The following is a 16,079-nucleotide window of genomic DNA, read 5'->3' on the forward strand; positions in this document are numbered from 1 at the left end:
ACCTGCACCGCTGCCCACACACTCCCTACCCCCTGCCCACCCTGCCGTACCCCCCAGTAGCACTCCAGGACATGCATGTTTACTATGAACACCTTTATTCACCTCATAACTGTCATGGAAATTTTTGAGTATGTGCTGCCAGCACAGAAGAGGTTAAACTGACATGCGCGGTTTGAAGCTGTGAGTGGAAATTTCCAAGGCTCACCCAGTCCTTGCCCCCTGGGTGACCTGCGGAGCTGTCAATCATTGTTGACCTACTTTCCCCACAGACGCATGCTCAGATTGTGTCAGCTCCTGACTGAGAGCATGCTCAGTCAGAACCTGACATGAGGTAATCGGACTAGAAATTTCTCTGCGGAGAGCACGTTGATTGGCTACTAAATTGATATAAAAGTTCTGTGAGCCCCTCCCTCGGGGGGAGATCGCGCGGACCAGAGACAGAGGCTGCTGCTGCAGGGACTGTTCTCTGAGTCAGGCTTCAGGGCCTATTGATCTCCTCCTTCGGTGGCTTATTGCTTATTGTATTACGGTTTTGACTACGTTCATCTGGCTTCCTGACTTACCTTTCGAACTGATTAACGGCTTACGATTTCGGATCACCCTCTGGACTTTGTTTAACCCGGTTCTGAATCATCGACCTCGGCTTTCCTCACCAACTACGACTCTGCTCATCCCTCCAACTGACGTCTCCGCTGCTTCATCTTCTGGCTCCTGACCTCGGCTTTCTCATACGACCACCCGATTCGTCCATTGCTGTGGACTGGCGTCACGCGGTTCATCATCACCGTGTTACAGTTCGTTTTATTGTTTGTTTCGTTGTTTGTAATCCCCATTTATGAGCTGTTGACCAGCCCTGGGACTAGGTCTTCGGACTGAACCTCGTGGGCCAACAGACCCCTTTGTTGTTAATTGTTTGTTTGTGTTCCAACTGTAACTGAAGACCTTTCTGCCTACGCCTGAAGCGTAAGTCAAATAAATTCACCTGTTTTCCTCAATCCGCTCCGAGTCCCTAACTCCAGACTCTACGCCGCTAATCCCACCTGTCCGTATCTAATTGCCACCCCGGCCCACCGTGACCTTGGGGCCCGATCCTTCGGTTTTCCCCGACATGGCGTCACGAACAGGATCAATGGGAGGCGTATTGGAGTCGGAGATTATAAGGAGTTGCCCATGGAGCAACCGAGTCCGGCAGACCATCGGTGCCGAGGACTTATGGGACCACATAGCATTCCATCAGGCCGCACCGGCTGAAGGAACTGTGAGCGGGTACCTGTCCCTCCGGGGAGAAAGTGGGGAAGAATGGGCCGTTCGGCTCACCCCAAGTGCGCTGGGTTGCATTATCCAGGATCCTCGGGCCGTTTACCGCCCAAGGGGGGAGACCGGGACCGTAGCCCTGGCCCGTAAGAAACCTTCGGGCATGGCAACCTCAGGCCCGGATCGAGAATTTGCCCGGTGCATAAAGTATGTGAAGGAGGGTGGTGAGGATACCCCTCCTGACGGGTTTAACTGCCCGACCCTTGCCATCAGGTCTAGGGGGCATGAGCTCTTGGTCCAGCTACGAGAGTGCCTGGAGAAGGACGGCAGAAAAATAAAATGGTCGGGACCCCGTTGGAAGAAAGGCCGTATAATAAATGTGCTTTTCCGGGAGTATGTTGTCTTACTGAGGGAGCTAACTGACACTAGGGCCCAGCTCATGGCAGCAACCAGAGCTGTGACACAAAAATTGGCCGAGCGGCCATTACAAGATGGCGCTGACCAAACTGTCAGCGCGCCAAAACCGATGCTGACGTCACGACGCCCAGCTCCACCCATCCCGAGCCTGCCTTCCGGGAAAACCCCGTCTATGATTCCGCCCACCGAGAGCCGGCCTCCCGCAACAGCGCCACCTGCTGTACGCAAGCCACCGCCTCCGTACGTCAGCCAGCGCCACCAGGAGGACGTACGCGAGAATTGCACCCAAACGGATAACGAAAACTGCAACAAAGTAATTAAGCACAGCATAGGAACGGAAACAACTGAAACAACAAGCGAAGATAAGACTAACAACGTAACCATAAGGAAATCAAGAGTAAGCACGAATACTATTGGAACCGACACGAATGATGTAACAAGAAGCCTAACGATTAAAACGAGTACCATCGGAACAAACACAAGCAACGGATTAATAGAAATGACTAAACCAGTAACCAAGATGAATTATACAAATGAAATCATAAGTGCTGATGAAACTGAGAACGACTTCATAAGAGTAACATGAAATAAACCAAGCCAACAACACAACGATTACACCGAAGAATTAGTATCTGCTTTTCCCATTGCAGTTCAAAAATGGGTAACTGATCCTCAGGGTCAGACAAGACAGACCATCACGACACGAACCAGAACACGCTCTGAGATGAATGAATTGAGGAAGGAAACTGGCATCAGAAATGATGAAACACCGATTGCCTGGTTGGGGCGTCTAGTAGCTGAAGCAGGGAGTGAGACCATCAATCAAGATGAAGCCTTGCAGCTCGTGCGCAATTCAGCTTGGAGCCGAGCTAAAGTAGTGGACCCGGTGCCAGTGCTGGCCAATTATTATTGGCCAATACCCATTCCAGCTCTGGTTACCGAGGCACTTCAGAGGAAGATCCACACCTGGCACGAGGGACATGCGGGTCGTGCGAGTGCTACCTCACTGGTGTATACAGTGATCGGAGCCTCATACGCCATGTGGAACCCAGCCCACCAAGCTCTAAATTTGACACCTGCTCAGGTGCAGGGGGCATGGCCACACAGATATGTACTATCATCTGGGGATGTACCTTGTTTACAAGAAGCGGTTGATGCCGCCACTGAAATCTACGGTGGGAACCAAAGTATTACCGCGAGGTTATTACTAAGCACATCAGTAAATGGACCGGTGATACACACTCTGGGACAGCTTGACCAGTTAAGAGGAGCCATGGAGAAGCAACGACATCAAAAGAGTGTAAGCTTCGACAGGGATGAGAAATGGGAATCAAGATATGTACACATGATTGAGCACAATCAAAAAACTACTGATAAAAACCAACGGAAACCACCTCGAGTGTCACCACAGGAAACAAGAAAATATTACTCTCGATCTTCTCCGACGCCAGCCCGTACAAGTTACTCACCGCCCCAGAGGACCCCTCTAGAAAGAGCAATGTTTGGGTTCCTTCTGGAAAAATCTGGCCTAAATAAAGAACAACTAAGGGCTCTAAGAGATGAAGGACAGCGAGCTCTCGCCAGAGCTCTAGGGTTTGTTGAGAAGACCAAGCCAAAAAACGAGTAATCGCCATCGGCGTAAGTCCGGCGATCGATGGCTTGACCAGCTCAGAAAAGCGACAAACGGACTCAGCAATCGAAGTAACACAAAGCGAACGTAAGCGAGACGAACCTAAACTGAACTCAAACGAGGAAACGATTAACGAATTGAAACGAAGCAAACTTAAACGTGATGAAGCAAAACTAAGCGGACAAACCGAACTGAAACGGCGTAACCCAGAACGAAACGAACCAAAGCGTAACGAATCTACACGAAGCGAAACTCAACGAAGCGAATCCAAACGACGAAATGAAAAAACCGAAGTAAAGCGAAGAAAACAAACCGAACTTGACGAAACCGTGATAACTGAACCGAAACGTACCAAAACGAAACTAAACCTGAAGCGTAATGAAACCACACAAAACGAATCGAAACAAAACCAAGAAAAACCAAGCGTAACGGAAACTATTTTGTCTGAAGGAGTACAGGAGGGGGTTGGAGAAAAAGACATGGAAGCCCGAACCGGAAAACAAAAGATATTGGTAGCGACGAACCACATGAAACTCTTTGATAGCGATCCTCGACCGTACGCCTCAATAGAGATACAGAACCCCGATGATCCACATGACATCACTACGGCAAGATTCCTACTAGATACAGGAGCCCAGGAAGAAATGAAGGAGGAGCTTCGAAGTAAGAAGCTACAGTCACGACTAGCAGAAGTCCAGAATATTATAAAGAACCTAAAGGAGAAAAACGAAATCCTGGAAGAAGAAATTAAGGAGCTGAGGGAATTTAAAAAGAACTGTAGATTGCAAAGACTTAAGAATAAGAGCTGTGTGTGTATTGTTTGTTTTTCAGGTCACAACAGCCCTAAGTGTGTGATAATCAAACAGACCCGAGAGGAGGCTGAGATGGCACCAACCAAGCCTCGGTATTATATGAAAACGGAAAAGAAAAAATGGAGGACTCCTAAGAAGAGAAGAGCTCAAGTAGACTCCACAGTTAAAAGGGAAGAAACATTTATGAACAGGGTTAACGTAAAGGTTAAAATTCCAGAAAAGCTGAAACCGTGGCTTGTTGATGACTGCGATTTGATCACAAGGCAAAGACAACTCTTTTGTCTTCATGCCAAAAAGAATGTTGATTCCATTCTAGAAGATTATACGAACTACAAAAAATCACAAGAAAACACTGATAACCGAGAATATGTTGTTGATGAAGTTGTTGCTGGGATTAAGGAATACTTCAATGTAATGCTGGGAACTCAACTGCTGTACAAATTTGAGAGGCCCCAGTATGCTAAAATCTTAGCAAATCATCCAGATGCTCCCATGTCCCAGGTCTACGGTGCACCTCATCTGCTACGACTCTTTGTGAATATTGGGGCTATGCTTGCTTATACACCCCTGGATGAGAAGAGCTTGACTTCACTACTGAAGTACCTGCATGATTTCTTAAACTATTTAGCGAAGACTCCATCAACGCTGTTTAGCGCCAGTGACTATGAAGTAACCTCGCCTAAATACCATCGAAATCACCAAAAGCAATGAAATCGCAAAGTCCATCCAAATCTGGGCTTACCTCGATGACATCGCCATCATGGGCAGGAACACAATCGAAGTAACCCAAGCCACGAACGATCTCATCCAACATTTAACTGCTGAAGGATGGATCGTAAATAAAGAAAAATCTCAACTGCACCCGCTTGCTGACCACATTCATTTTCTAGGTTCCACGCATAAAACAAGCACCAGTCAACCGGACTGCAAGGCTATTTCCTTTCTTTCTTTTTCTCTTTTCTTTTTTGCATGGAACTATTTCTTCCATAGACTTGGAACAATCAACTGGCCAAGTTATTAATTATGATACATCTAAAAAATGAAGTACTCCCCCTAGACGATACGAGCGAATCCATGCCACGACCAGTACCTAATGATGAAGTACTCCCCCTAGACGATACGAGCGAACCCTCGCCACGACTAGTACCTAATGATGAAGTGTTCCCCTTAGACGATACGAGCGAACCAAGGCCACGACTAGTAACTAATGATGAAGTATTCACCCTAGACGAAACGAGCGAACCCATTTGTATTGACCCCTACCTCACTTGGTTGCACGAACGATGGAGTCATCCAGGCCCCAAGGCATGCTACTCCCGATGGCGTAAGACCATAGTAGAAAAGCCACAGTATGGCTTACATCGTGACTGGAGGCGCGTAGTCCAAGCCTGCGCAGCCTGTGCAAAGGAGAAAGTACATCCAACGAGGAGCACACAAGGAGCCCTCGCAAAAGAAAATTTCAACCCAGGTCAAACCTGGCAAGTCGACCTTTTTGGGCCATTACCCGGAGCCTCGATCCCAAATAAGGGGCTACTCGTTATTGATCTCGGCTCTTGGCTAATGACCGTCGTACCCCTTCGGAAGTCCCACGCTGCAGCAGTTACTACAGCCTTAACCGCCGTCTTCGCGATGTGGCAAGTTCCCACCACAATACAATCGGATGGTGGGCCGCCTTTTACATCGAACACTGTCGAAAAATTCGCTAGGTCATATAACATCACATGGCATCATCATCTTCCTTACCATCCCCAGTCCAATGGGGTTGTGGAACGGGCCATAGGACTTTATAAAGAAGCGCTCCGAGTAACGGGAAATGGGAGTTATCGAAATTGGACAGTCCGTAATCATGAGATCCTAATTAATCTGAATGCGACCAAACCCTTGTGGGAACAATCTACGGAAAAACCAGTCGAACCATGGGAGAAGAAATTTGCAGACAACGAGTTAGTGTGGGTCTCCCTTCCAGACCATAACCATCGCCATCCTAAAGTTTTGCAAGGCGTAATACAATCTGCAGAGAGCTATCCGAACACCTACTTGGTCACCCTTACAGATAGCGGACGGACCATACTCACCCACCACAACTGGCTATCGAGACGCTCTAATACAGAAACGATTCTACCACAAGACGTTAACCATACCAATGATACTACTTAAAGTCACAGCTCCTGTCCTCCCAGCAAGGGGGCAACTGTTTGTCCCTTATTAAGTGCTGGAAGGTACAGGAGAAAGAGGTCTATAGGAAAAAAGGACACGTTCTGTTGTTTTGTTTATGTTTGTCGTTTCAGGTTATCGGATCATTCCTCAGAGGATTTGAGAGGAGCCTGGAAATTAGAGTGACAACTTAAATCAGACAAGGCTACAAAGATGCCAAGAAGACAAAAGGACTCTGGGTTTTGATGTGTTGTAAATATGTTACTTTTGTATCTACGGTATCGATCTCAGATTCTGAGCGGTCTCAAAATTCGGTTCTGTACTTGTTGTCAATGTGGGCTAATGCCACGGGAGACGACGAGAATGGTAAGGGATTGACCGCGTGTCTTAAAATCCCTCTGTCCGTAGAGGATTCGGTCCTCATCCCATATTCAGTACCGTTTGACATCGAAACATGGTTTACCAAGGTCTCAGAAAGTGGGGAGAATGTTATCAATATCTCTGTCCCCTTGATGGGAGGAGGCTATATTCTGACTAGTTACACTTGGCCCCGTGGATTTAATCTCACCACTCTCTCGCTAATCACTCGACCACCTCGTGAGGAGTGCTGGGAAAGGGAAGCTCCGTGCGCTTGTTCCACTATCCCATGGGGGATACACCCCGAAGGTGAGGATTGGTCTCGACCAGACATGTCGCTAAAGTGGGACCCCCGCTCAATTATCCCACCTTGGCACCTCACCCTCGTTCCCAGGGGAAGGAAAACTTCCGACCCTGAGGTCGTCCTCTCACCCCTCGTAAAGCCTACTCCCTTGGTGGTGTGGAACGAATCATTAACAATCGATCTAACTCAGCCAGGACCCAGGGGGAACAATTCATTGTTTAGTTTTTATTACCCCATATTACGAGCAGTGTTAGTAAGTGCTCTCTGCCATGGTGTGGAACAACCCATTAGACAATCCGACCCCCCGGAAAGGACTAGGCATGCTTTTCCTGCCCCAGGTCGATGCTCTGAATTGAGTACACCAGCACCTTTGGGAATGGTATGGGCATGCTCGGACGGGCGATTGTACACCACCCTACCAGCTACATTATCAGGTGTACAGTGTTTCTTGAGTTCGATTTTATTTTGTCCACCTCTACAGGCTTCCACGGCACACCCGCCGAGTCCCCTTGTGTCACACCGAGATAAAAGATCTCGTACTCCGGTGTGGAGTTCTTTAACGAGTGGGGAAAAAGTTGCCCAGGGACTCAGTTGGGGTTTTGAGGGTCTCTTTTTCTGGGGACTCGCGATCGCCAAAGCCCGGATAGCATTAGCACAACTTTCTGAGCAGGTTGAGTTACTCGCAAATCATACGGCCACGGGTTTTGACCTCGTAGACCAACAGCTACAAGCAGTGTCGCGCATGACTATGCAGAACCGATTGGCGCTAGATGCACTCCTCATCCAGCAGGGAGGACTGTGCCAGTATTTGAATCTGTCCCACGATATGTGCTGCATAGCCATCCCTAATGTCAGCGTCCCACTACAAGGTCAAATCATCAACATCCGAAAAATTGCAGAGGAGGTCAATTCCATTGCGGGAATAGGAAAAGGATGGCTGTCTAGAATATTCAATTGGTTGGGCTTTAATGTGTCGTCATGGCTAACGAATTTGTTAACACCCTTGTTATCGTTTTTATTCGTGTTCTTAGTTATCGTTCTTATTGTTAGTTGTATTTCTAAGATTCTGACACGGAAGGTTTCAGCTTTGTCTGTACACGTGTATTCCATCGTTCCCTCTCCCGATAAGTTTCGGAACGACGACAACACCGAGGGGGAGGAGGTATAATTCGGCCTTCTAGCTTCTGTGCTGACAGCAAGGGGGCATGTCATGGAAATTTTTGAGTATGTGCTGCCAGCACAGAAGAGGTTAAACTGACATGCGCGGTTTGAAGCTGTGAGTGGAAATTTCCAAGGCTCACCCAGTCCTTGCCCCCTGGGTGACCTGCGGAGCTGTCAATCATTGTTGACCTACTTTCCCCACAGACGCATGCTCAGATTGTGTCAGCTCCTGACTGAGAGCATGCTCAGTCAGAACCTGACATGAGGTAATCGGACTAGAAATTTCTCTGCGGAGAGCACGTTGATTGGCTACTAAATTGATATAAAAGTTCTGTGAGCCCCTCCCTCGGGGGGAGATCGCGCGGACCAGAGACAGAGGCTGCTGCTGCAGGGACTGTTCTCTGAGTCAGGCTTCAGGGCCTATTGATCTCCTCCTTCGGTGGCTTATTGCTTATTGTATTACGGTTTTGACTACGTTCATCTGGCTTCCTGACTTACCTTTCGAACTGATTAACGGCTTACGATTTCGGATCACCCTCTGGACTTTGTTTAACCCGGTTCTGAATCATCGACCTCGGCTTTCCTCACCAACTACGACTCTGCTCATCCCTCCAACTGACGTCTCCGCTGCTTCATCTTCTGGCTCCTGACCTCGGCTTTCTCATACGACCACCCGATTCGTCCATTGCTGTGGACTGGCGTCACGCGGTTCATCATCACCGTGTTACAGTTCGTTTTATTGTTTGTTTCGTTGTTTGTAATCCCCATTTATGAGCTGTTGACCAGCCCTGGGACTAGGTCTTCGGACTGAACCTCGTGGGCCAACAGACCCCTTTGTTGTTAATTGTTTGTTTGTGTTCCAACTGTAACTGAAGACCTTTCTGCCTACGCCTGAAGCGTAAGTCAAATAAATTCACCTGTTTTCCTCAATCCGCTCCGAGTCCCTAACTCCAGACTCTACGCCGCTAATCCCACCTGTCCGTATCTAATTGCCACCCCGGCCCACCGTGACCTTGGGGCCCGATCCTTCGGTTTTCCCCGACAATAACCCCCACTCCCATCCCCCCACGACCCCTTTAACCAAATGATCCCCATCTCTCCTCCCTCCCCAAAACACAGAGTCTCTCCATGATCCTCCTCACCCAACAATAAAAAACTGCCCCCCCCAAACTGAAAACTATATACAAAAGTTTCAATCTGAGTGGGGGGGGCTGTGAAGTGGGGGCACCCAGGGAACAGAGTCTGGTGGCAGGCAGCCAACACCCTGGCCATGGAGTCTCCCACAGGTCCAGGGGCTGCGGTGAATGCTAGGGGCTCCTGTGGGTGGGAGGTGGCAGAGGCCTTCCTCTGAGGCCCAGGTGGGGACCTGCTGCAGGGTGGCAGGTGGGACTAGGGATCCTGCAGGGCCAGGTGTGGGAGTGCATGGATGTGGCATCCACTGGCTGTCCCTGTCTGGATAGTTGCTGCTGGAGCAGCTCCATACAATGTTGCTCCAGGGCCTCCAGCTGGGCCCTGTGTGCCCACTGCACCTAGCCCTGTCCTTCCTTCTGGGTGGTGTCATGGGCAACATATTCCTTCCACCAGGCCAGTTCCCACACCTCCCATGCCTGCTGCCAGGGCCTTCTCTCACACTACCCAGTTCACCACTACCCCCAGCTGCTGGAGCAGAAGGGATGTCCAGGAGCTCCAGCAGCAGGTGGCAGCAACCCTGATGTGGCACTCCTGCAGGGCCCCGAAGCCTTTTCCCTGTGTCCAGATGTTGGCCCTACAGAGGCAAGAGACAGAAGACTTTTGTATGAATTTGCAACATTGCAGAGATAAGAGCTCTGCACAAGGGGCCCTGCTCTGTCTGGCCTTAGATCAGAGGTTGGTCATGCACAGGTGCCCAGGGACCATGGTAAACTGTCCAGGCAGGGCTCAGCCTAGGTGGCCATTGGCCATGTCCCTCAGCTCTGCTTGCTTCCTTGGGGCCAGTGGGCTGCTGGGTGGTGGCTGCAGCCAGCCTGCCTCCTCTGCCTCCTGCCTAGGGCAGGGCAGGCCAGACTGCATATAGCACCTGCTGCCACAGCTCCAGACCTCCCCACCTCCCTGCAGGCCAGCCACTCTGCTGTGCTGCTGCCCAGCCCATGGCACCCAGGCTTGGGCCATGCAGGGCTCCTGGACAACTGAGACAAGGGGCTAGCCATGCCACTGTCCTCCCTGCTGGGGGCCTCTCTGGGGAGTCACCCTGGGGTTGGGCCGGTCTGTGCCGGTGCTGTGCCCCATGTGTGCCTCTGCTGTGTGTGCTCATGTTGAAATGTTTGTGGAGACAGAGGGCTGCCTGAGCCACTACACCCTGCTGCTGCTAATCCTGCTGGTGCCCCAGGCACACCTGCACTTCTGGCTCATGTATTGACACCACAATCTCCTAATTTTTTAATGAGAATGAAGTGAGAGACAGTGTCAAAGGCCTTCCTAAAATCCAGAAAGACTACATCCAATGCACAGCTTGATTGTATCAAGCTGCTTTTTGCTGCTTTAATTTTGGTAACCTTTTCCTCTTGCAGCTGTTTAAGAATTTTGCTAAACTGTTTACAGATTTTTATCAAGCTTTTGCCAGAAGATGTTTTATAGTGTCACTTTTAAGGAAATATTATACCAGCAGGTTCAGACAGTGAGTAAAACATGGCACATGTGCAAATTGGCCATCATTCAGTACTCTCTACAACATTGGCTCTATTGTTCATAATAAAACCAGGGAAAGATCTCAGGAAGTAACCCGTGCATATTTAATCTTTAAGCATTAGAAGTTTGGCTGCAATCTTAATAAGAGCTGCACAGTACATCATATTTTTCAAATCCCTGTTACTGAATGAAATGGAGGTTGCTAAAATAATTAAAAATATAGTGAGCTGTCAACAAATTGATGATTACACTATCGTCAACATATTGATGATTACACTGTTATCAGCTACTGGTAAAAACACATGTATAGAATAAAGTAGTGATAGTGTTATGCTGTATAGAAAATAACGCTTTGTTTTATAGTGTCAGCATGGTGGTGGATCATCTGATCCTTCTGGGTTGTGCCTTATGTCAAAGCTTTATGGTAGGCTACTTCTGTCTCAAGTCACCTGGCAAGCAGTGATTTGCCTTTTGCAACAGTTAAACTTTGGAAAGATCAAATATAATGGCTACTGGTACTTTGTTCTATGGTCTTCACTTGTCATCTTGATTTATCCATTTGAGGACTGGAACAGTAGAGGACCTAGATGAAGCTTTGGTCATATTGGGATCATTGGTCATATTTGGATATTGTGCACTTTTCTCCTAGAAACATTCTGCAAAACATGTATGTGCATCACAGTGAAGATGTGCAAAGATGAGCAAGTGAATACAAAAATAAGGCTTATCAGTATATAGTTAGTACTTATTGGCTCCAAGAAGCTATTGTAACCCAACATATCACAACAGTGCACAATAAGATGGATATAAATCAGCAGTGTTCCCTTGTTGCCAAGAAGACTGACAGCATACTGGGCTGCATTAATAGGAGCCTTGCCAGCAGATCAAAGGAAGTAATTATTCTGCCCTATTCTGCACTGGTAAGGCCACATCTGAAGTAGTGTGTCCAGTTTTGCCCCCCACCCCCTCACTACAGAAAGGATGTGGACAAGTTAGAGAGAGTCCAGCAGAGGACAATGAAAATGGTTAGGGGGCTGGGGCACATGACTTTGAGGGAAAGGCTGAGGGAAATGGGTTTATTTAGTCTGAAGAAAAGATGATTGAGAGGATTTGATAGCAGCCTTTAAATTACCCGAAGGATGGTTCCAAGTAGCTAGAGGATGGAGCTAGACTGTTCTCAGTTGTGACAGATTACAGAACAAAGAGCAATGGTCTCAAGTTGCAGCAAGGGAGGTTTAGATTGGATATTAGGAAAAACTCTTTCATTAGGAGGGTGCTGAAGCACTAGAACAGATTACATAGAGAGGTGGTGGAATCTCCATCTTTGGAGGTTTTTAAGGCCTGGCTCAACAAAGCCCTGGTTAGAATGATCTAGTTGGGGGTGGTCCTGCTTTGAGTAGGAGGTTGGACTAGATGACCTTCTGAGGTCCCTTCCAACCCTAGTTTTCTATGATTCTATGAAGGAAAATGTGAATAAGCCTACATGTCCTTCCCCTCCCCCACCACCCCATCTCACCTACATTAAGAATAAATTTTTCTGTTTCCTATCCAGGAAACCACTGGTTTCTGAAAGCATTTGCAAGTTGGTAAGCAGAAGTATCCCCATTTCTGTAATCAGGAAATGGAAGCAGAGAGATTTTATTATACCTAAGATCTGGTATTAAGTTAGTAGTAGAATCAAGAAAGAATGTGGTTCTACCTAGTTTTAATGTGATAATTACCCATATTTCTCTGTATGAAAAATTATATTGAGAGAATCCAACTGTTGCAAAACAAAGCACAGGAGATGCTATCATTAAAGCTGCTCTGCACAAAGTTTGTCCATCTCCCCATGTGCGTACATCACTGGAAGCATCTACATGAAATGCTGACTGCACAGTAGCTAAAAAATACTTGCAGTAGTGCGTCACAGCATGGTCACAGTATTAGGTTACTGCACAATATCATAACCTAAAAGAAGTTCACCAGTGCCTCTGCGCAGTAACTATGGTTACTCAACTAATGACTGCATTAGCATCTCATGGAGATGCACCTACGGTGTTTTAATTTCATGATCTAACTATTTACACAGTCTGTTTGAAAGTTTGCATGCAGTCAATTTAAGAGAAGTGTAAAAACTTCAGTTACCAGAAAATAAAACTGAAATTTAATATAGTCAGCATTAAGGTACAGATCTACAGGATCCCTGTCTCATTTTAACAAATGCTTGCCATGCACTGAAAAAGAGAAGGAAACTGCAGGAAGAAATTCTGTGACCAAGCAAGTATTGACTGTATCAGAGTTCATATAAGCAAGGAGGAAAGATTAAGGTTCTATTACAGCATTGATGTTATTGATTTTTGACAGCTTTAATAATCTGGCAGTTCTTCTTGCCCCAGAATCTCATTGTACCTTATAAAAAACATTAAATAATACTTATCTTGGGGCAGTTTTCTGTAACTTTTTCCCCATTTTAAGACTGGTAATGGAGTTATGCAGAGAGATTGTTTCTTGCCCAAAGTCACACGGAAGTCTGTGAAAGGACTGACTGAAGATCCCAGATCTCTTGAATCCCAGTCGTATACTTTAACCAGGCTTTCTTTTTGAAGTCTGAAGGAATGCCACATAAACCATTTTTTGACTGTTAGGGTTTACTTTCCTTCAGGTTTCATGTTTCTCAACTTATTGTTTATTATATTCAGTATTCTTTGTGCACATTGTTCAGCACCCAAACTTTATTTGCTGAGTCAGGTGAAATAAGCTACACTTGATATTATACCCTTCTGCAGCTACTTCAGAAGATTCTCTTCTTGGCACACATACTCATCTATGCACGTATTTTATGTTGTAATGATATAGTATGATAATTAAATTTGTAGAGGTTAGTGTTAAAAATGATGCTTGCTTTAATTAAAAGCAACAGACTGTCTTGCAAATATAAGGGTGTCCTGTTGCCAAAAGATTGTATATAGCCAGGAAACTTTGTAGGCCAGCATTTGAATGCTGTTGTTCATTTCTGAATAGTTATGTTAGAAAAGTTAACTTGCCTTAGAGTAGGACTTTTGCAGTGTTTAAGAGTTCATCTAGTCAGGAAATTGAGGCTGTAAAGTTAACATAGCCCTGTCACTTATCATTACACAGCTCATTAAATCCCAGCTAATTGCATCTTTACCCTTATATTCAGGTTTTAAAGTTTCTCTGCCTAATTAGCACAATGAAATCTTAAAATCCAGATCAGTTTGTTTATTTTGTTTATTTTAAAACAAACAAACCATGAAGTTCTGATGTCAAAGTTGGTTTGATTAAAGGAAGACTCTGCCCAGCTTAATCAGTCCAGTAGCCCAGTAGATCATGAGGGATGTAGCCACTGTATGCTACTTTTATATGTTAAACATTTGTCTGTATCATTTATAGCTTGTTGCATCTCTGTCTCTGTAGACCCCACTGGTGCATTGTCTACTTGGATTATAAATTCTCTGTAGCAATAACATTATCTATAAACTATATGTCATATTTTGGCACCATATAAATATACTGGGAAGAGTCGTACTTTGTGTCCCTTCTGACTACAGAAGAAACCTTTCATATGCAGAACCTAAAGAAAAACTATTCTTCTGGGAATCTGCTGCACGTATTTCATCCATACGGTTCATTAGACTTCCCAAAGGAATCTTCTGTGTCCAAAAATGTATTTTGCCAATTCCCAAATAAAATCAAATACACTGTAATATAGTGTCTCCAGCTGAAAAGAACAGCATCTAATACTTGGCCACTTTCAATAAAGCTGTGTATTTTAGGTTATAAAGTAAAGCAAAGTGCTAAAGTAGCAGTCTATAAACCATGACCTATCACTTCTTTTCCTCAATACAAGTTTTTAAAGAGGTGTATTACCTACCTTACTTTTTGTCTTAGAAGTCTCAGTCTCCCTTGGCTACTACATTCCACTTAGGGAGCTTACACAAGTGACATTTTTTGCATGACCAGGCCCCTGAAAGTGCTCTACAGCCATGACTTAACACTCATGCATGGCTGCACTTTTAAAATGGTGAATTGCACAAAAAATTAACCCTGGTAGAATGAAGTAGTAGATTAAGATGCCCTAAGGCAGAACACCTTAGGGAACATGTGTTTCCTCCAGAATTAATTTTTTGTGTAGGGATGGACCTGGGCTGGTGTTCACATTGGGAGTGCCAGACCTGCGCTGTCCCCAAGACTCAACATGGGAGGGAGGGTAAAGAGGAAGGAGCAGCCAGGACAGCTGCCAGCTGCTTTTGAATGGCCAGAGCTTGCTGGGGGGGGGAGGGGGAGGAGGGTTGCGGTGGAATGGAACCCCCTTGCCTCATGCCTCCCCTGCCAGCTACCCCAGGTGGGGTATTGGGTTAGGCCCATGGCGTGGGTCAGGCCCATAGTGTCAGGGGGCTCTGTTCCACCTCCCACCCCCTCCCCTCCCAGCTCCAGCCATTCAAAAGTAGCTGGCAGCTGTGTGCTGGCTGCGCCCTCCCTTTCCCCCTTCCTGTCCTGCTGACAGCTCCCGAGCTGGGGGGAGGTGCAGGGCTGGGGAGAGGGGCAGTTCGGCAGTCTCCTTGGAGGCTGAATGCCTGTAGATACCCTTAAGGGAATGGACCTCTTTCAGTCATGAATGAATGAGAATAAAGCAGATATAAGTCTTTTTTTTCTTTACTCTTAAATTGACACTATTTTAAATATAAAAAAAGTAGATTAGTAAAACAGATGTAAGCATCGCTGTTTTAAAATTGTTAATTCCCCTAGCTTGGACACATAATTACAGTCTGCACTCAAATTACAAAACTTCTGCCTTTTGGCACTACAAGGTACTTCTGATTTTATAACTATTTTTCAAATTTGACCTGCAAATTTAAAAAGCTTCTTTATTAAACAGCTTTCCTCTTGGTAGTTTCAAACTTCATTTGCTAGATTTCATCTTCATCGTGAAATTTTCTGTAAAAGTGCAAAGTGTGGATGTTCAGGCTACCGCATTCTTTTTATTAAATTTTGCTATTTGCTAAATTAGGTAAATTGTGTTCATAATATTCTGCACACCCAATGGATATCTTCTAAACTATTTATTATGTTCTTAAAAGTATTATAAATCAATGTTGAGGATTAAAAAAACCCTAAACCTAAATTTACATATCAAGCTAAATAAGTAGTACACAGATGAAAAGGATTAGAATTACAGAGGGCACATATAAGGCAGTTCAAAACTGATGAACAAAATCCTTGGTAAGAATTCTATTTGGTAAGGTTTAGAATAATTCCTGTGTAGTAAAATAATCTGGTGCATTTTGAAGTCTGTGTGAGCCATATAACTTTAGATGATCATTTA

The 16,079-nt window shown here is 45.9% G+C and overlaps 2 protein-coding genes and 1 pseudogene across 2 annotated transcripts in view; all 3 read left to right on the top strand.

The window, feature by feature from the left end:
- CPVL (carboxypeptidase vitellogenic like) overlaps positions 1-16,079 on the top strand; it is a 105,442-nt gene that overhangs the window by 49,415 nt on the left and 39,948 nt on the right. The gene's annotated exons all lie outside the window — the stretch shown is intronic.
- Positions 4,120-5,265, top strand: LOC149864733 (mortality factor 4-like protein 1 pseudogene; annotated as a pseudogene).
- Positions 5,475-9,121, top strand: LOC149864734 (uncharacterized). Its single transcript, XM_090049309.1, has one exon. It carries the CDS (start codon positions 6,513-6,515, stop codon positions 8,094-8,096), a length of 1,584 nt encoding a protein of 527 aa, XP_089905435.1. The 5' UTR covers positions 5,475-6,512; the 3' UTR covers positions 8,097-9,121.

Source organism: Crocodylus siamensis, chromosome 5, assembly GCF_052110815.1.
Source record: "Crocodylus siamensis isolate JL-2025a chromosome 5, ASM5211081v1, whole genome shotgun sequence".
Classification (NCBI taxonomy): Eukaryota; Metazoa; Chordata; order Crocodylia; family Crocodylidae; genus Crocodylus; species Crocodylus siamensis.

Bases quoted from the DNA above. Each gene is read 5' to 3' on its own strand.
- LOC149864734 (XM_090049309.1), top strand. From the start codon at position 6,513: ATGTGTTGTAAATATGTTACTTTTGTATCTACGGTATCGATCTCAGAT.